This window comes from Chanos chanos, chromosome 3 (genome assembly GCF_902362185.1).
Source record: "Chanos chanos chromosome 3, fChaCha1.1, whole genome shotgun sequence".
NCBI classification, from domain to species: Eukaryota; Metazoa; Chordata; class Actinopteri; order Gonorynchiformes; family Chanidae; genus Chanos; species Chanos chanos.
Genome location: NC_044497.1, coordinates 10,286,170 through 10,308,241, shown reverse-complemented (window position 1 = coordinate 10,308,241; position 22,072 = coordinate 10,286,170). Strand labels below are relative to the sequence as shown.

The 22,072-nt window shown below is 40.2% G+C and overlaps 1 protein-coding gene across 1 annotated transcript in view; it reads right to left on the bottom strand.

The window, feature by feature from the left end:
• Positions 1-3,722: 3,722 nt before the first annotated feature.
• Positions 3,723-22,072, bottom strand: part of kcnb2b (potassium voltage-gated channel subfamily B member 2b) — a 55,750-nt gene continuing 37,400 nt past the window's right edge. Inside the window, exon 2 of the mRNA XM_030769330.1 lies at positions 3,723-5,729. Coding sequence (XP_030625190.1) covers positions 3,723-5,729 — 2,007 coding nt within the window. The remainder of the gene's footprint in view (positions 5,730-22,072) is intronic.

Sequence of the window (22,072 nt, the reverse complement as noted above, 5' to 3'; positions counted from 1 at the left end):
CACAGGACACACAAGTGAGTTATATACACATTTATTTGTTACTCTGCATATGCTAGTAGACTTAATGAGGAACAACGTTGTTTATCTTACAGAAATGTTGACATACATGTACCATAACAAAGTGTTCTGTGATCACATAATATACAGATTAACTACATGCATACAAAGATGCTCATATGTGCAGAAACAGTCTGCAGCTCAAAAATGTCTACTGATATTGAGTTACATGATAAACTTTAAGCAAAAAAAAAAAAAGGTCAAAAACAAACAAATTCCAAAAAAAGAGGCAGAAAACATGGAGACATGGGAAAATACAGTGTAGCAGTTATGCATGGGAGGGCTGGATATGACACATAGATGACACAAACATGGTGACACAGTAACTTTTCTTTTCAAGAAAATAAAATCACACAGTTGTCATAACGACTTAAAGAATCACAGACAATAATGTGATGACAGACGAAAAACATGCGTTTTCACAGTCCTTTTGCTGTTAGCTCACAGAGTTAATTTCAGCATGAACGAACACTGCCCGAAAGGAACAAAGTCATACACAGCCAGATCCCCAATTTTTGTCAACAGTACCAATTTCGTGAATGTTTCAGTGTGCACGTGGAGACATGCTGAATACAAATGGGAATAAGTCGACATTAGACTCGTTATGTAATTCATGAATTTTGCTAACACACCAGTGGCATTCTGAGGTGAACTTCTTACATTTGTATTCTGCTGTGATGTTGATGGGTCAGATCAAACCATATGAGGCACAGGGCAAACGATGGCCCGACGTGATCATAAAGAATATTTCTGAGTCGCCAACAAACAGTGAGACAGCAGTGAAGCGACTGAGTAAAGCACAATACTGTGAGATGTAACCATAGGCATGTTCACACCTTTTGCATATGTTTATGGTTCACGCAGTGTTTGTCTGAGCTGTTTGAACTGTTCTTATATCTGGGATTCAAGTGTGTAATCCCACAGCCATTGTTACTTTAAGCTTGGGGGTGCGCGAGGAAAAGAACAGAGCGTGAAACTGTTGCTGCACAGTGGTGGCACTCTCAGTTCTTCCTTGCATCTGTACCTTCCCACTGACTTCTGATTATGCTGTAGCTAGCGTGTCAGACTTACCGACGGGCGCACCAGACCAACGATACTGCCTGTTCGTTAAGTGTTAACTGCACTCCCGTCCGGTATCTGCCAGGCATACATCACCCTATAGGACCATGGCTGACATTGACCCCTTGCTTTTCAGAATAGAGTACCATTTGGTAGCGGTGTGAGTGAAGTGTTGAATGTTCAAGGGCTACACAACCCTGACTGCCAAGACATAAACAAGCATTTTATAACACATTCTTTAAAAAAGAACTAGCTTGATGCTATCTGTAAATGAAGAAAAGGTCTACTCTATTAGAATTGTAGTGTAGTAGAAAACCTGAGAACTCAATAATATTACTTGTATCTATTAATTAAAGACCTGATTTTTCTATAAAAATTAGAGTTTTCTGTACAGTGCTATATGAACAGAGCAATATGACTTTTAGATTTCTCATAAATAAGTTTTTATGAGCAGGTGCACATCATTTCAACCACTCTATGGCAGGAAACTGTGGTCGTGTTTAATTCTGTTTACAAAAAATATAGTCATTGTCAACATCAATTCATAAAAACGTAAAATACTTACTTTGTGTGAGGCCATTGAAGTAACACATTCATTTATATATGCATTTATCAAATTACCTAAGGAAGTGTATCCATTGAGACTTATAAAAGGCCCTTCTGGTCCAATTAGATGAATTTTCCAAAACAGAATTTCAGTACCGATATCTACTATATGTATGACTGACAGTCATACAGTACTTTTGAAAAATGTTTAAAGTACCATTTTGAGCAGTAACACTGTTATTTCAAATATTAAAGATAAATCATCTGAAAAATACAAGTGTAGTTTCTGCCTGTACACTTACAAATCCATTTGACTGTAAATAAAGTGCCACAATTCTTGGCCTGCATAGATTGCAGAATGCTGTATTGCACTTTCCACCACTCTCCAGGTATGAGAACAAACTGAAAATTTGAATTCATCCTCTACTTCTTGTTATTATGATCTCCAGTTTCATTTAGGCTGTGTGACTTTCTCAAACACAATATAAAATATTGACACTCAGCCAGCTGTCATGCCAAGCAAGGGATATACATAGGTTTCCAGCAAACTTGGAGTAAAGGCAACATAAAAGAGAAATTTTCGTTTTGGAGACAAAAACTAAGAAGATGAAACTCAGGGGTTGAAAAGCTTGACTGAATTTGGTTTAGTCCACATACTTATACTCACAGGTACTGTATCAATGCAAAAATGTGTTGAATGATCTGCTTAAGATTTGATCAAACTGAATGGCCACTAAGACATGGCTGACAGAGGAAGGTTCTTAGTGCACTAAGTAAGATGATGCCGCTGCAGTAAAATGATCCACATCTAAAATAAAATAAATTAAAAACTTTTTTTTGCCAATTATTCACAATCCTGCTCGTAGCTTAACTGTGAAGACTTGAAGATAATGCATGTTTCAGTAAAAAAAAAAAAAACATAAAACTGTGCCTGTTTTGGTCCATCGACAGCATAAATATTACTATTTGTGTTAATGGTAGATACATTATCCTTGAATTGTCAAAGGGAAATCTACAAATAGCATATGCAAGATTTAATGACCAGAATCATTTTATTGATTTGTTTGACTCAAAATCTAACCATCCTATTTGCAAGTCAGAATATGTTTGATTTCCTTTTTTGTTCATTTGGTTTATAGAACCATTTAATGATGTAATGGCAGACAAACCTATTGTCCTTTTTTAAATGAGATATTATTTAATTCAAAAGCAGGCTGTAGCTCTTTTTTAAAACTAACATATGTGTTTATTCTGGTTTCACTACTGAAACTGCCTTGATATACAATTAATATTAGTTGCAACTACTGAACAGCATCTTTTATGGTTGTACTAAGTGGTTACATTTTGGCAACTACAGGTATACAATATATGCAGACCTGGGCATCAGAATAATTTAAATAAAAAAAATCTGGTCATTAAATTTCATATTTTTAAACATGTCTCTAACTTGGGTACCTAATATGGTACCTAGTATGCCAAATAATTATATTTGTTAATCTTACAGGTCATTTCTAAATCTAAACATTTTTGTCCAGGTACACATTGCATTTTAACATAAAGTAATGATATGTTTCAATATGTCGCTACTTCATCTTTTTGCCATCTCAGAAGCAAGATTTCGCTTGTGAATAGAGACATCTTCCTCTGACAAACATTATGTCCGAAGTCATCCTGTGCATTGTCATTGCCTTAGTCATTGTAATACTTACAGTGGAACGCTTTTAGCAACCTAAGCACCGTAAAATTACATTTCAAATGCATGCTTTTTTTTAAGGTTTGTCCCTCTGTGCATTTCTCACTACCTCTAGAAAATATGATTAAAACAAAGGTAAAATGTACAGTCAGATCAAAAATGTCTCAGATAAATAGGCTCTAATCGAGCATTTTGTCTGTACCCACTGATTCCAAGTCCTCTCTGCAAGGTTTGCAGTCCTGTTTTGATCAATAGACAGTGACACAATTAAAAGGGACTTTTCATGCCATGCAAAAATATCTCTTTCACTACAACTGTGTGCCCTTTTTTCTTCCAGTGGGTTTACAATTTTTAGCACGCTCCATAGTCACATGCTGGTTTCGCAAGTCGGTGAAATATTGCCATCTCCTGGCATAAGGTGGATCTCTGGTGTAAACATGTGGTTCTCCACTTTGTGTCCACTTTGGTTGCTGTCTGGCTTTTCTTCTCCACTATCGCAGACTACACCTTGAGTGCAGTTCTGCACAGTGGGTTTGGTTGAGGGGATGTCATTGGCAGCACCAGCCTCCCCCATGAGATTCCTCTCCTCATTCTCTGTGACTGAGCCCTGCTCTTCCTGGTCTACCTGATCCTCCAAGAGTGGGGCAGTTTCTCCTGGATGGAAATCGCTGACCAGTCTCTTTGGGGACTGCAGTAATATCTCTCCAGGGACTTTAACCGGTTCTGTATCTGAGCAGAGCGGGGAGCACTCTTCTTCTTCTTCCTCCAGCAGACTACTGCTTATGTCCTGAGGGGAGGACGTGTTGGGTGGCGTCAGAGGTGCTTCCTCTGGAATTTCTGTGAAGTTGACTTTGAGACTCTTTGTTTTCACAGGATTTGCATCTCTAATGGAACTTCTGATATTTTCCACAGTTTGGTCAAAATTGTCGGTTTCTTCCGCGTTTGAGAACTGACCACTCTCCGAGTTGACAAGATCTGAGTCTTTCAGACTATGCTTAGGGATGTCCCCCTCTGTGCTGTCTGTTCTATCAGTTGTATTTGTCTCAGAAGCTGTTGGAGGACTGAAGCCAAGTGAGGAAGGTGCTTTTGCATGTCTTAGGTGTGCTTTCCCCTCTAGAGCGACGTTTGTCTTGTCACCATCACTGATTTCACCAGTGCAGCTTGTAAAACTGTCAACACTTGATATGCTTCTTATGTCAATGATAGGTCTCTCCTTTATTTGACAATCAGGTGCAGAAGTGACCACCTTCAATTCCAACTCTACTTCTTGTGTCGACACTGGTACGGACTGCAGCGCTGATGCTGTTGTGTTGAGATCTGAGAAGGACTTTGTTTTTGTCATCTGATTATACATCTCCTCTAATTTCTGTACATTCAGATGTTGTGGACTTGAACTTTTGATGCACCCTTGAGAGCCAAGTGTAACACTTTCTTGATATTTATTTTCATTGGACCTTAGGCTGGTTTGAGAAGATGTGCGCTTTGGGATGCCCCACCTGCTTGGTGAGAGGTGGTTATCTAGTGAACGCTTATCTTCACCCTTGTCCACTACCACATCCATTAGCTCCATACTTCGAGCAAAGGCGTCTTTCAGATTCATAGAAACGATACTGCCATTCCTCTTTGCTCTTTCTAAGGCTTCTCTTCTCTTGATGGCTTTCTCCTGTCGTTTCTGCTCTTTGTAGAACTCTGAGAAGTTGTTTACAATAATGGGAATGGGTAAGGCAATAACCAGTACACCAGCAATACAACATAGTCCTCCAACTATTTTGCCCAGCAGAGTCTGTGGATAAATGTCTCCATAGCCAACTGTTGTCATGGTAATTGTTGCCCACCAGAATGAAGCTGGGATGCTAGTAAATTTAGTGGCATCCTCATCCTTTTCTGCAAAGAACACGAGACTTGAGAATATCATAATTCCCATGGCTAAGAATAATATTAGCAAGCCAAGCTCATTGTAACTGCGCCTGAGGGTGAACCCAAGTGACTGCAGTCCAGTTGAATGTCTGGCCAGTTTTAGAATCCTCAGTATTCTCATGATACGGAATATCTGCACCACCCTTCTCACATTCTGAAACTGCAACACGCTTTTGTTTGATTCAGTCAGGAAAATAGTCACATAATATGGTAGAATAGCTAACAAGTCAATGACATTCAGTGGCCCTTTGAAGAATTTCCACTTGTTGGGTGATGACAGGAAGCGTAAGAGGTACTCCATTGTGAACCACGCAATGCATACAGCCTCAACGTGTGCAAGTTGAGGATTATCATTAGCTTGCCCAAATTCATCAATCACTTGAAGTTCAGGCAGGGTGTTCAGAGACAATGCAACAGTGGAAAGTATAATGAACAGGATGGATATGATGGCCAAGATCTGTAGGAGAGACAGAGAGGGGCAATTAGTACAATTAACTTTACATATTCTTGCTAATCAGTTGCGATAAGGAAATGCTTAGCTTTTATTAAGTATGTTCTAGTTGGGTTTTTTTTTAAAAATAATCAAACATTTGTGCATTGTGAAAGTAATGCTTGAAAAGTCATCGCTTTACTCCAGAGTTCCAGACATCACACCTGAAGGAATAAAAATATGTGCATGAATCATAAGAGAAAGGAAAAAAAGTTCTTGTCATGTCAGATTTCCTTTCTGACAGACATAAATTGGAGAATATTGTTTTATGACTACACACTAGAACTTGATAAAACATATGCTTTGTGAGGGCTGAATAAGCAAGTGTCACAAGCTATAACGATAAAATTACATGATTAAAGCCTTTGCAAAAATAGCATCCCTGGCTCCTTTGATTTCTTGTAGGGCTTGGGACTTCAATGAATGAGGAAACACTTTGTTTGAATATTAAACATTGGTTTGAATTAAATTTCAAAGCCATGAATGAACATCATTACATTAACTAGTGGGTGGACTGACTGTGAAAAGACCTTCGTCGCTTTTTTGACCAACCGCAATAAGTGCTTATCTTGTCAGCACAGGTTTAAGATGAGTCTTCTCGGTCTATTGTACTCTGCCTCTGCTTTCGTCCACCCTCCACCCCTGTCTGTGACAGAGCTGTCAATGCAGTGTGCTGACCACCTTCATCAGTCCCATCAGGGTCAGGCAGAAATCATGGCCTGTCTGAGCAGTCACATTGTGAGAATGTCAATGGAGGATACCGTGGTATTACTTTTTTTTTTTTTTAAATCCTTCCTCCACACAAGAGTCTGAAGAGGTTTGTTTCACAAATTGCAGTGGGGTTTTGTTTTTTTTTTCTTTCTCTTTTTTTTTTTCTTTTTTTTTGCCACACAACGATGGGCATGTTTGTGATGCAAAGCTTCTTGTCACATGGACCTAGCATCTGGTGTGCAGTTTTAATTTCAATTCTTTCTGTACCCCTTGTGTTGCCTTGTAATCTCCTGTATCAACAGATGTCCACACAAGATAGCACATCTTAAAAAAGCAGGAAAGGATGACCAGATTGGCAGAGGATATGCAAACAATAAAAACTGTGCAAGAGTGGAGAGATGTAACAAACTGTTTACATCTTATTATGTCACATAAAATGAAGAGCAAAGGATTTAAGTTCAGTTAGCTTCAGTTTCAGGAGAGAGATCAAGCATGCATTAAGTACTGGATTTGTTTTGTACATATTCCTTCATGAATATTGATTTTTTGCCTTAGTAGTGGCGCATGATATTGCTTTATTTTCTATAGCGTAAGATGATTCTGTGAGGAGGCAACCAACAATGAATAATTTTAGTGGCCCAAAAAATTGTTTACATGAACTGATTTAAATGGAATGAATGTTAACTCAAAACATTTAAAACATTTGAGAGTAGTTTCCTACTCACAGTGTTATCTCCTAAACACACACATTTAAATTAAAGGTAGCAGAGGTATACACTGAATAGATATACAAAGATACATATACTCATATACTCATATACTACTCATATAGAATGACATTCTGTTGAAACCTTATTCTAAGACACCCAGACTACATTGACAGAGTTGATGCCTTTGCTTATGAGGATCGGATTGATATTCATGGGGTTCAATTATCTTTGGAGTAGCTCAGGTCATTTTGAAGTGCTCACTGTATACTCTGACCTTGGCAGCCCAGAGTGAGGTCAGCTGCCTCCACACTCCCCCACCCACTCATAAAAGCTCCTTACAATAACACTGTGAGGCTGGAGTATTTACCAGTTCTGTAATCCAAGCTACCAAAAGCCCACTTTACTAGTCTAACTCCCACTAAACCTGCTCACATGAATATTTAACAATTCAACTATTATCATGCCTGCAAGTATAACATAATGGACGAAATACAGACTCATGAACACACAACTACTTTGATATTACATGCTGATTAAATACTGATAAAAAGATGGAACAGAAGCATAACTGATGCTGGTGAATAAAGATTCCCATTGAATAAAAGAACGGATGAAATCTGCGTCCATTTGATGACAATGCTCATGGGACATGAAGCCTACTAAGCTTGTGTTGAGTGTGCACTAGGATTGTTAAGTCACGGTGCCCTGAGGACACAGACTGCTGGCTCACCTTTTACTCCTCAGCAATCCTTACCCTGGACTACTGCCACAGAGGCTTGCCCTTCAGTTACACTTTCTATGCAGATCTAGCATTGCTTACAAAGGCTGTGTATCTGCTTCAGTGTTTTAAAGGGTGACTAAGCCATACGGAGAACACAGTCTCAAACAAAAAGTCTGTCTTTCTATCCCTCTTTATCTCAGACATAAATGCACTTGCATGCGCACCCAACAGGACTCTACCTACACAACTTTACCCACATTGCTTAACATATACGCCCACGCCCTCTCACAGAGGCAAGCGAGCACTTATCAATGACACAGACCTTATTTCCATTAAGTATACAGAGATGGCTTATATTAACCTTCTTTAATTGAGTGGGAGTTGTCAAAGTCAGTTTTGGAGGTTGACTTTCCTTGGACACAGCTTGCATCCATGCCAGCAGCACAAGCTTAGTCTCCCAGGAAAAAAAAAAAAAAAAAAATAGAAGTCACCTGGAGGCTGGCGCCAGAGGAGTCAGCCAGATCTTCTGCTCCTACAGCCATTAAACAAAAATGCCACTGTGTAATGCTCAAAAGGTTTGCTGTAGTGATAGCGAAATAAAGAAAAATATGCACTGCTCTGTCCAGTCTTGATTAGCCAAAAACCCTCCCAAAAACCTAAAAGTGAGAAATGTTTAAAAGTGGTTAAAAGGGTGGCAGAGACTAAACAAATCAGTGGGATGTTAAACCTTGAATCCTCTAAGACTGGAGGCTCTGATCCTGTCATTCATCCTGTTCTTAGATAGGCAGACTCAACAAAGCTGCGTGACAGCTGATTGGCTTTGACAGGGAGCTAATGACCCGTTAAGAGCAACTTGGATGAGTACTACATTCCTCAGAAGTCAAGACTCAGGATTTCCATTTCCAGGCCCTCACTAGTCATTGGTACAAATATTATAGTAGGAAATGTATGAGGAGATGCACAGTATAGAAGAAGGAAGCATATGGTGAAAGAAGATATCAAAATATAATATATGAAAAGAATAATTTTACTCCATTTTTTCATTAATGTGCAGAGCTTTAAACTGGCATCTGTATTGACTGCAGCACTGCAGGAATATTGATGGAATTTTATAATCTGGATTGCGTGGATCAGCTCCTCACACATAGACTCATAAGTATAGAAGTCAGAGGTAGAAGCCAGAGGTGACCATCATCAGGACCTTGTCTTTTTCCACAGTGACCCTTGTGTTTACCTCTCAAGCACTTGCTCAAACCTCCTCACCCTTTGGGACCCTACCGACCCCTTCTTAACAACCTGTCATCAAAATACAGCTAGGATATTGTCTCTTTCATCCCTCTGCCTTGCGGAAAAAAAAAGACCAGTGTCATCACACCGCTAGCTCTCTGTCAGTCTGGGGAGGCTATTGATTGTGTATACATCACATTACAGACACTGTGAGGAGTAAGCACTGCCAAGCTCATATTGATCAGATACTTTGTACATTTACAGGCTTCATGCACCTGGAAATGATCCAGTTAGCTGCTCCACATCATCAATTTGTTCCTCAAAAAAATTGAGCTATTTCTCAAGTATGATCTTTTTTTTTTTTTTTGCTGCAGAATCAATTCTTGTGATCATGGCTGTGCAAATGTGAATCAATTTCCCTGTGTGATATTTTTCTTTGCAGCTGAAACTGATGAACCATCAGAGAGCATTATATTTTTTTGACACATAGTGATTTCACAGTCCTCTAATATTACTAGAACAGTGTATTAGTTAAAAAGGAGAGCGATCAAATCATTTTTCTTCACTGACAGAGGACACTGACCTTGGACATATGCCTGTTTCAGTTTTAGGAGCTTCCTCCATAAATTCAACTTTGAAAAAAAAAAAAAATGTTATTAGCCATAAGCCATTGCCCTGTAGGAATAAAACTATAGCACTGATTAATTTTATTGTTGGCAGACATGAGGGCCTTATTCTGGGAACGCCAGGAAGAGCACAAAAGATCTCGAGGCTGCATTTAGCCCCGTCTCTCGACAGAATCACCCTCATAATTCTTAACTCAACACAGCACTAGCTCAACATATTTGATTCCCAAATGTCTTACGGCCTGAGCTATGAAAATGATTTTTTGTTTGTTCACCCTCCAAGGTTTTGAGAGCCTTGGGAAGAAGCCAGCATCGTTTATAATTTGGCTTTCAGCAGAAATGGTCACTGATCCATAAAAGCACAGAGAAAAAAAAAAATACAAAGAGATAAACACGGATGTGCCAGCTGAGGCACAGTTTTTATATAACAAATCTTAATATTCAGATCCAAAAAAGTATTATTCTCTACTGATGGCACAGTGCAAAATATATATATATATATATTTCTTTTTTGTTAAGATGGTTTCTTTGTGATTACCAATAATATCAAGCTCTCTTTGGCAATGTTCCCTATCTGCGCCTGGATGTAAGTATGTAATAATGGTTAATTAAGAGAACCAATGAGCACTTCATTTTCCTTTGACATCATCTAATATGATCTGTAATTACTGTGGATTTATCCCATTTTGTCCTTCCATAACATAGCATTCAAGTGAGCGGCAGAGTGTGCCACTTGCAATTAGTTTTTTGATGGCTCAGCTGCCCTGAGCAATAAACACAAGGTCACACATGCTTGAGTGCAAATTTCATTAGTATTTATAATGTACTTATAATTTCAGTACAGTACTAAGATTGACGTCAGCTACCACAATTCTTCCCCTCTACCATGTTTAGCTGGAGATTTAAACGGTTTGTTCGACATAGATGGATGTTGTTAGTGATACTGACACAATCCTGTGACCTGACAGTACAAGAAGCAGCCCCTAAACTGTCAACAAGGAGGAAGTGAACTCCGACACAGCCTGTTCAGCTAATAAAATCAGCCCTCAGACACAGAAGCACCATCAGACAGGTGAATCAAGGAAGTGGAAGCTTGGGCTTGGGGATGAGCAGTCCAACCTAGCATAAGGCAACATTTTTACAGTAGCAAAAGCCAGTTATTGAAGAGATCTACCACCAGGAGGAGGTAGGAAGATGCGCCAATCAGTGTCATTATTAGAGCCACCTGTGGAGGCCTCCCCACTCCCAAAAACCTAAGCCAGTGGTTTTGTGAAGACCTGGCATGTTTCCTCTGTCAAACTCCTGCAAAGGAAGTTTCACACCGGGAAAATACATGCACATCCAATAGGTGCATTCAAGCCAATAACATTTATTGGCTTGAATGCCCTGCAGCACCCCTTGAGGAGAGGTAAACCTTCATCAATGATTTACTCCCACCAAAACCAAGCCCTAGTCATACCCTCTAATATAGTTTACACTAGAGGGTATTTATCTTTTATAGACTTAGTATATAGTACATACCTAATAATAGCCCTCATTCAGGAAGAAGAGAAACAGCCAAAGCAGTTCTCTCTGAAAACAGATCCAGGCTCACCGAGTGCAGCCTGGGCTGGAAGATGCTAAGAAACCTTGGCTAGAAGCTTTTCCCGCAGAACTTTCCACAACCAACCTCTGAGCAGATCTTCTAATATGGTCCAACCCTGCGCAGCTGGTGGACATCATTAAGCCAGCAGTGCCCTGGGAGGATGTTGTGAATGAGGTGCATATGCTCAAAAACCTAAGGTATACTGAGCTGGCTGCAGAGGTAGAACAACATGCCAGGAAAATCAAGATTTACCCAGGGGAAGTCAGCTGTAGTGGCTTTGTGGACAAGTCGGTAACCATGCTCATGACAGAGCTGCGGATCCAATGGCCCCGCCCAGCATCAAGCCAGTATCAGAGACCACTGAAAGGAGCAGCCACTAGCTATGGCTGAGGAGAAAAAGCCGCATCTGGGTACTGAAGTTACCTTGAGGACTGGAAGATACAGAGGGGGTTGCACCTGTGATACCAGGGGGTATTCCAGAAAGTGAGTGTAGTGAAAACTCAGAGTTGGTTAACTCAGAGTAAGTAGTAAACCTCCTAATAGAGGAGCCCTATGGCTTCATTCTCCTAGCAAAAAAACCCTAGGGCTCTTCTATTAGGAGGTTTACTACTTGTTCTAAGTTAACAAACTCTAAGTCTTATTAGGCTGAACTAGCCCCTGTGGTTACTGTAGCGGAATGTTTGATCATTGTACAATGGTTTACAGTGTTTGAAGGGTTTTGCAGCGGAAAGGTTTGGTGAGTATCTGTTGTGGTGGGGCTTGGTTAGTTTCATGTATTTGTGACAGTGGGGCTTGATTAGTTGTTTGTGGTGTGTAGCAGTCAGGTTTTTTGTGTGGTAATGAAGCCTGATTAGTTGTCTGAGATGTGTAGCCGTAAGGTGTAGCTAGTTGAGTTCACTGTGTAGCAGTGAAGTTTGGCTTTAGCCTAGCTTCAGATGAATCTGCAGTGCAGGGGTGAGGTTTGGCTGGTTGTGGGTTTGGCTTAGTGGTGTAATTTCATTATGTGCGGGCATGCCAGTATTAAGGAAGGAGGGTATGTACATTATAACCCCATGGGATCAGCCAACCACTCCAGTCCAGACATACTCAGGAAATGCAAACGACTGCAGGGATTGTAACACCAAGTCCTACTAAGCTGAACTGAATTCAAAGCAGCAAGTCTAATGTCTTTCCTGTGGGTAAATCAGATCGGCTGAAACGCAGTGGATGGTCTCATTGGTTTACCCTGCTCTTAGCTCCATCAGTTCCCTCTCTCACTGTGTTTTATAGGTCCTGTTATGGGTAAAGCTCAGTCTTAATGTGCTGATGTAATGTTCTCTCTACTACCTCTGACCTACTCACAACAGCCACTAATATTATGTTGATTAATTGTTCTCTTCAAGCGCACAGCTCTTGCGAGTGCACTGATCTGATGCTTTGGAACACAACGCTAACAAACTCGTTCCATCAGATCTCATGCCCTGCAACATTTTTCTTGCATGTTTGTCAAATCCCCTGTGTATTTTAGAACCCCCCTGAAATAGAAACAGTAGCACGAGGCACTGAGGAGTGAAATACTCAGAACGTCCCACTCTGTTAGACGAGCAGTGCCTGGCAGGGAAACGCTAACATCATTTTCTAAAAGGAGCAGGAGAATCCCTCAATACAGCTGTTCTGGGATTCTAACTGCCTGACTATAATGTCATATCCACAAACTAATATCAAAACAACATGTCAGCAAATGTCAGTGTTACGGGAAATCACCCGAGGGATTTTGTCACAAGCCATAATTACTCAGAGAGTGTGTTTACAAAATGAATAACTAGAGTCATGCTCAATAAACTAAACAAGTGAAGGGTTCCAAAGCAATGCTGCGGAGCAGAATGTATTGCTAATGTCAGGGCTAGCCGTGTGGTGAAGCCAAAGGCCAGAGTAGCCCACGATCCATGCTGCAGTAAATAGCGTGGGAAAACACTGCCCTATAGCTTCATTAAGCTCCTGCAAAGACTGCAGCATCTCAGCTCAATGTAAAATGTGCAACAGGCCCTAATAGCCATTCACTTAATATGCACAACATGCCTCTGTTATTACTGACAATATTTTAAACGGAGGGCTCAGGAGTGATGTTCAGAGGAGTGCACTCAGCGTTTTAGTGCTTCCCCCCCTTTCTTTTCCTTGTAACCATGCAACAGCACTCTTGGGGTTGTGTGAATCTATACCTTGAAATGTGAGGCACAGTTCATGATCAGCGGCTCCAGCTGTGTGGGCTGATGGGATATGAAAGGAGCCTTAATGAATAACAAATTCACGCCTACTCATCGGTCATCTCTCCCTCTCTCTCTCTCTCTCTCTCTCTCTCTCTCTCTCTTTCTCTCTCTCATTTACTGGTAGAATATTCCTCAGGCTATTAACTGCCAGCAACTCAGACACACGCAGAGCTACAGTAAAGCTAAAGGTTGCATACAGCAGCATCTGTCTGTGATTAAGTTTGTGATAATACTGTGTGTCTGGTTTTTCATGATGTTGAGTTTCCCTCATTGACATTCACCATGCTCCTCTCTGGGTGCTTTTTCCATATGAGGAAGTTGTAATCATTTAATTATGTGAGATGCTTAGATTTTGCCATTAGCTGCAAGTCCATTTCTTAAACACACACACACACACACACACACACACACACACAGTATATATAGTAGGAGGGAAATTGAAGTAGTATGGTGGTGTGAAATATTTATGATGAGTAATCATTAATGTAGATGTAGTTGTAGCATTCTGGGCAAAATATCAGTCTATTTTACCTTTAAATATATGAAATTCAAATATGTCAGGTGCATGATAAATTCTCTCATTCTGTTCATCAGTTTAATGCACTATTTTTGTCATATGTAATTTTTAACCGGAATGTTAATCTAAGCAGTGAACAAACATTTCAGAATTTAGACATTTTAATTCAGTCTCGATAATTACACGGCTCCCCTCACAATTCAAAAAGAGTGATGTAGGTTTATTTGTAGACTTACAGAAAGCCCAGGGCTGTTTATAGACCAAATTAGAGTCCAAACGCCTGTGCCATGTACTGTGACCTAGCCAAAGCCTTTGACACCAGATCTCTGCACAAGCGGTAAATACTGCTTACACAACAACGGTGTATCTGTGTCTATAGAGATCAGTGTGTGGTTCCAGCACGCAGGTTCATTTGTCTTCAGTACATGGATTATTGAACGATATTTAATCGCGTGGTTTTGTCATATCCGTCGCTGCTCAGCAGTTTTGTCCCGCAGAACAAGAGGTTATTTCTCTGCCTGAACCGAGCCTCATAGAAAGCTCTGTAGAACGGTTCTCTCTTCAGAAGCGTGATTAAGGTGTGGAAAATTCTGGAAATGATATGATTAGACGCAATAGGATCCACCTCCATTCTTTGTTCTCCCTTCCTTGCGCCTAGGTTTCCTCCCGGTGTTATTGTGCCCAGTCACCCTGTGTATGCACCATCTCTTGCCTCCTCCTGACATTTATGACACAGATGCCGCTGTGCAGGAGAGAGTAGCTTTTTATATGAAGGCTGATTAAACCGTGTCCTTCTGAATTGTCCTCTCACTTCCAGAGGGAGAATGACACTTTGAGAATGTGCACCGTTGCATTGGTACATCAAACATCATTAACCTCTGTATCCCCCTTCTACTCTCATCTCTACAGAACATTAAACACACACAGGGCATCCTTTGTCTTGATTTTGAAATGGAGACAAATGATACACGGGGATATTTGCATATAAAATACTTGGGACAACAGAGAATAAATCAATCAAAACTAATGTTCTATCATAACATCACTTGTTAATAAAGCATTTGACAGCTTGTCAGCTACTATTACAAGACTTTTTCTTAATCCTGAAAGATTTTCTTCAAACGTTGCATTGTGCCGGACATACTCTTGTTAGAATCCAGCCACAAGACAACCCAGGTTAAAGACAAAATGTATCTCTCACACCTGATAGTAAATGTAGCGACATCAGGATTTTTAACTTCGTCCTTGTCTAGAACACAAACCAGATATTGGGCACATGCTGTACTGAAAGCACTGCTCACTGGGCTGGTATGAGAAGAACAGCCAGGGAGCTTGCTATAATTGCTTCTGCCCTGTTGTCAACAAAACCCATTCAAAACTGCAGTTTTATGTTTATCGTCCAATGATGCAGCACATTTAAACCAGCTAAGAGAAAACCAAACACAGCACATGATATCTTGGAGTATTAATATTCATGGATTGCAACACAAACAACCCCTTGGCTTTCCTATTCACATCACTTGCTTAGAAACTGACACCAACAAAAGAGCTTTTTACAAATGCTGAGCTCTCCTCTTTCCCGAGAGCTACCTCATCATTTCACCTAAAGTGAGGTGGGGAATGTCGCATGAGAAACGCATTTTTGTAGTGTAATTTCTTTTTTTTAAATTAATTTTCATCCATGTGCAACAATATATAATTCACCCGCTACCAGAACCACCTGCCCACCCGAAAACAACAACAACAGCAACAACAACAATAACAACACAATAGTCTGCTCAGTATAATTATAATAACACAAATACAGTAAGTTTAGTTTACTGCATGCGTGTACATTTGCCCTCATCTTGCCATACCGGCATGTGCCGAGACACACATAGATACACATCCGTACCAGTGCATGTACATATTTATGCAAATTTTAATAATAAATAATAAAAAAATAATTCTATTAAAAGATGTTATATTTGTAGTTTTTAAATAATAAATAAATCTTTTCAAAGTTGTTATGTTCTTGATACAAGTCACAGGTTAATTTTTCTAAGGTTAAGAACACTAAAATTGGACTTATCCACATTCTTAATGTTGATGTGGAATTAAAGCTCCAGAGTACAAAAATACATTACTTGGCAAAAGTTACTTTGCTTCAGATACACCTGATGTGAATTGGCGTGACATCTTTTAATTTGTTCCTCTGTCGATCATTTGGGAAAGCCGTTAAAAAGGCACCTCTGTGCTTACTTCCATTCAGAACGAGTGATTCAATAGACAGACTCTGATAAACAAGAGAATTCCTCTGTTGTCTCTGTCCTCTCCCAGTACGTAAGCTGCCTAACAGGTCTGGATAACTCTGCTTCAGGATAAATTATAAAACCAGAGGTGAGTTTGCCCTTCAAAGCTGACAAATAAAAAGAGCCTTTTGTTTACACTGCTTCATATTAATGTTGGTGCTGTATTTTTTAAATTGAGCCAACTCTGATAGGTCTGCACACAAGAAGTTGCCTTTCTCTCAAGGTTTACTTCCATCATGGTGTATCAGTAGATTGATGTCTTTGATAGGAGGTCTCTATGGCCTATTGTAATTTCAGACCTAAGTCCCAGTGATGTCTATTGAAAGCTCTGTAACTCACTGTACTGCTTTCAACTGTGAAACTCCTCTTGTTTTTCCCGTGAAGGTGACTTCTCTCAAACATTTGACAAATGTATGCCTTCACGCCTGAATAACTTTCTGTTAAACTCTGAAGGATATTCAGATCCTGAATGGCACCTTTTGTCAGATTTACTCAGAAATACAATAATCATGCAAATCGTGCAAAGCATCACTTCTCTCAGGGCACAGGCAAATGAAAAACATCTGATTTATTGATCTCATATTTATTTTTGCATTCTGTGTCCACTAGAGGGTGCTCAACACCCCAACTGGGTCTGAATGGTTGTAGCTTTTTTTATTATTATTATTATTATTATTTTTTTTTTTTTTATGGAATCTCCACATTTGCTGCCAATCACAATTCTCTTACACAAACTATCACCACATGCATCCGCTTACATAGCAGAACATTTCATCATGCAACTGAAACATGATTTATCTGTGACTGGCAAACCCCCACTCCAGTATCTCTGCAGTGTTTAAGATCACACTAGTGCCTTGGCTCAGTGGAAGCACTAGTTTTGGTGTCAGCAGCTTAAAAAAAAAAGAAAAAAAAAAGAAATCGGGAGAATGAGAGATAAATACTATGCATACTCTGTCTCCAGTTCTGTAAAGCAGAGTAAATGAGGTTCTTTTATTACAGTCTCATGAATATATTCATTAAGTAATGAACCAAGCCGTAGGAAGCACTAGTTTAAAGTCTTCAGTCCAGTTTTATCTGGTAGTAAAATTCACACTCAATATGCCTTAACTGCTGTGGCAAGACAAAACAGCTTGAGAGCATCTGCTTACACACAGAATACTGAGCACTATCGGTGTGCTTCAGCGTCTGAGCTCGAGCAGAGATTGACATTTTTTTTTTTTTTTTACCTTCAAGAACTTTAGAGTTTAAACACCCCTTTCAGAGAGCTGAGCTGAATTTAAAAACCTACTGGTCTTCTGACTGCTTGACAGCCTCACACGCTTAGGAGGTAATGCGCAGAAAATGCAGCATCCCAGTGTCAAATTGATGGTGTACGCTGTCGCCATGGCAACAGATGGATGGATTTCCCATTCATGGTGGCGTTGACAGGGAACTCGTCAACACGAAGCATACAAAGGCACACACACACAAAAAAAAGCAATTTTCCACTGAAAGATATTCTGGGAGGGGGTTTCCTCTAACGTAATACCATCAAAACAACTGCCAGTGTCTCTAGGAAGAGAATGAAAAAATGAAAAACCATATTAGGAGAGAACAAACATCCTCTTGAGATGTGTTAGAAAATACCATAGATACACTTTCTTTAATTATTTTTGTGGTCAAAAAAAAAAAAAAAAAAAAAAAACCACACCAAAAATGGGATTCTGGAATCATTAGCAAAGGGTAAAAATGGCATTAGCCGTTTTAAGAAAATTTAAAATAGTCCTTTTATCTGCTCAAACTTTTACGAACATTTAAAAATAAATTAGCTGGTATTTGTGTCAGAAACAGTCAATCCTAGCTCTTGCCATGGCTTTCATTGAGGTATTAGTGGGAGGGCATCGAATAGAGGTGGCAGTGCCCTTCTGCTCATATGAAATCTTTTATAATTAATCCAAACGAGCATGAACACACAAGAGGGGGTGGGGTGTGGTGGTGGTGGTGGTGGGGGTGGGGGGTGGTATACATTTGGGGAAAGACTTGAAATGGAGGATTTTGGAAATGTATTTTCACAAAGCCTAAAGCCATCAACCGTACCAAGATCCCCAGGCATCAATAACATGATCCCGTCTGGTCCGGTCTGGATGGAAGCTACTAGCCTAAGCGTTTACATGAATGTAATGTCCTCTCATTGCATCACTGACAAACTCAAGAGTTTCCATCGGGCGTTAAATGCTGAAAGGCTCGATGAAGAAGTACCAGATTATTTGGCAATTCTTCCTGTGAGGAAAGAATGAGTAACTGCTTACAACCTCTTTATATCCTTACTAAAGATAGAATGCAAATCCTATTACAGTTATCCTGAAACGTCCTCAGACGGAACAGACAGACACTATGAATACATCCCCAGGTTCTCTGCCTCTGCCAATCCAGCAGGTGTGCCAAGCTGCCCACCCACTCATGCAACCTCTAAGGTGGCACTTTTTTTGGGCACTTGATGCCTTGATGGGAGTCTCCCGTCAGCAACCGCTCAACAAATTGCGTAATCACTGGATGGTTTAATATTTGCTCAATAGTAGCTATGTTCTTTAGAGCAGTGATTCTGCTCTCTCTCGCTCTCTCTCTCTTCTGAGTATCTCTTTGTTTTAACTCTTCATTATCACAGTTAATTGAGCTAACAAAGGGCTTGACGATTAATTGATCAGTGGAATCAGGAGTTTCAGTCCTGAGCTGAGACAAAGACATGGAGGACAGGGGGCCCTCAGGACTGGAGTTGAGAATCACTGCTTTACAGAGTTTGAAAAAAAAAAAGCAGTCATATTTCTTTAAAAGCAAATTAAGCTGAATAAAATATAGCATTTGATATATAGCAAGCCTATTCTTTCTCTGCCTAAATTACTATTCCATATGTAGCAAAATATTTGGTTTTGTTTACTCAGGAGTAATAGATGTGAAAAATACCAAACAAAATGCCTCAAAGGACTTAAGGCACAGCAATGTTCATGAGAATTTTAAAATGCAAACAATTAATCAAGACTGTGGCACCAGGACAGAATATCTCAATGACTCCACAATCTCATGTGTTCTGCATTTTAAAGCCCTTACAACTAACCTTGTTTAAGAACCAAAGTGAGCAGAGAACCGGTCCACTTAGATATGATAGACAGAGCGAGGGATAGATAGATAGATAGATAGATAGATAGAGAGAGAGAGAGAGAGAGAGAGAGAGAGAGAGAGATTTGTGGAAAGCAATGAGTCCTTAAGTGCTATTTCTTGTCTGATGATCTGACAACTCTGCACTGAAAAAGTTTATCTCCCTGGAGGGCCAACAAAGGCCTGCAGGTGTCCAGAACAGAGAAAGAAACTGTCTGTGCTGACATGTAGGGAAGTTCAAGTGCGCTAACAAACAATTTCAGTGCTCTCCTCCCAGGACGTTGTGTGTGTGTGTGTAGTTGCGAAGGCATTGCCAGCCATTAATTTTATTTCATGGTCAAGTCAGGGGACAGAAGTTGATTCAAGAATACATCTGCATAACACCAAAACATTTCTTGTTTGCCTAAAGTAAAAGTGTCAACATAAGCTATTAAATACTGAACATTTTTAGATTTGCATCCTGTTTTGGGAACCACAGAACTGCAATCATATAGCCTTGAGTGATCAAGCTCTTTAAAATTTCAATCCTCATGCAGCATCTTGAGTGATGCTCACTCTGTGGTATGCCAGGCTTAGGGCAAAAAAAAATTTCCTTTCTTTTGCTCCTTTGGGTCCCACTCGTATCTAATAAAAGCCCAGTCATGTGAATTTTCACTAAATATGCAAAACAAAACAGAAATTGACTGAACACTCAGTGTGGCCCATCTCCCTTTAGGTACTGTTTTGGAAAATACTTGTTTATTCAGCTGAGGGACTCCTTCGGTGAAGGAGAATTTGGCTCCGTTAACTGGTTAACTGTACACAAGAAATGTTTCAGTGAGAGAATTAATTATGTAAATTAAACAAACATAGTTATTCTTTAATCCACGAGAATTTCTTTCCTGATTTAATGTCCTCATCACATTTTCTGGCTTGCTAAGGGAGCAAGATGATTAAATATGGGAGTGCTAGCGTGAGAGAATGAATAATGAAGACGTGTGATTGACAAAGCTTGGCTTAATATAAATCACACAGCTTTTAGACTTGGCCCATTAGACAGCATCTTTAATGAGCAGGATTAGCAAGCTTTTACCCCATTGGTAACCCGCCGACCTGCGCGGTTAATTCGCCTATAGCAATTTATGTTGGTATTGCTAACCATGGAGCCACTATATCCTCTTCAAAAATCCAAAATCAATGCAATGCATCGATTTTTTTTTCATTTAGTCTGATGTCGGACCTCAAAGTGAGGGGTTTCTAAATTCCCAGTTGGAGCGCCGACCAAATTAATAAAAAAAAAAAAAAAACACTAAGGCGGAAATGCAAAGGAATAAGAGTGTTTTTGGTAAATGGATTGAGGTGAGGGTTATGGATCCCTCTGTGATGATCCAGCGCAAAATGCGTCATGCCCCACAAATCAACTTGACAAGGACTCCCTGTTGCCTTCTCCCAACCTACCAGCGACAGGGGTGGAGGCTGCAACAGGATGACACCATAGAAACATAAATAGCCCTGCCTGCAGGCGTGGCATGTGAGTGGGAATTGTCCCAGAGATGCAGGAATGAGAGATGTGCCACGGTCCTCGTCGTGAACGCCCGCAGGAAGCACAAGTGGTCGAACAAGCCACACCACGCTTTGCCGTGACAAAGACTGCGGTATTCATGTCTAGCCAAGTGACAGAGTAATGTTGCTATCACCTGCAGCAGAAAGGTATGGTTACACGCGGTAGGCGGTGGAGGTTGCGCTCTCGGGCCAAAAGGCGAAGAGAGTCCTTGGATGGTAGATCGCAGCGTGTTGACACCAGAGGTCCCGCAACAGTTGTCACGAGATCAGCAGAGGCTTTAACCTTGGCAACTCCTTTAGATTCCATTTCAGTACCGCTCACATTCCCTCACACAGTGTGAAAACAGAGGCTTTCCTCGTACAGGCGCGACGCATGCCACACACAGAGACAAGTTTACAAATAGACAAAAAAAAAAAAAAAAAAAACCCGACTGCAAAGAGAGATGATATTCGCTGATAAAATCACGCGTGCACTGAATAGCAATGAGGCATGTGGCATGTGAGGTGGAGGGGTAGTGTGCATTTTCACATGTTTACATGGTAACAGCACATACTAGTTCAGTTAAATGGAGCGAGCAAGAGAACATCCATATTTGGATAGCTGTGTTCTCAACAGGGGTACGTACACACACACACACACACACACACACACACACACTCACTAACACATACACACTTACTAGTCCTTGCAGTTGCTGCATTGAATACATACAATGAAGTCATGATATATGTTTCAGTAAGAGAAGGGTCTAAATGCAGGACCTTTTAAAAGTATGATGACCTTGCAAAGAGATCTAAATGATCTCTCTGTGATTAAAATAGAAAATATGTTCGGGATCAGGCATCTTGTCTAGAACCTAAAAGAGATTAAACAATAAACAAGCTTCAGTAAGAGGGAACAGTGTCACTGATGGAGAATCCATTCCAAGTATCCTCAGCCATATCTCTACACATACACTAAGCAGCACAAAGATGTCACATTTCTGTTTGACAATTTGC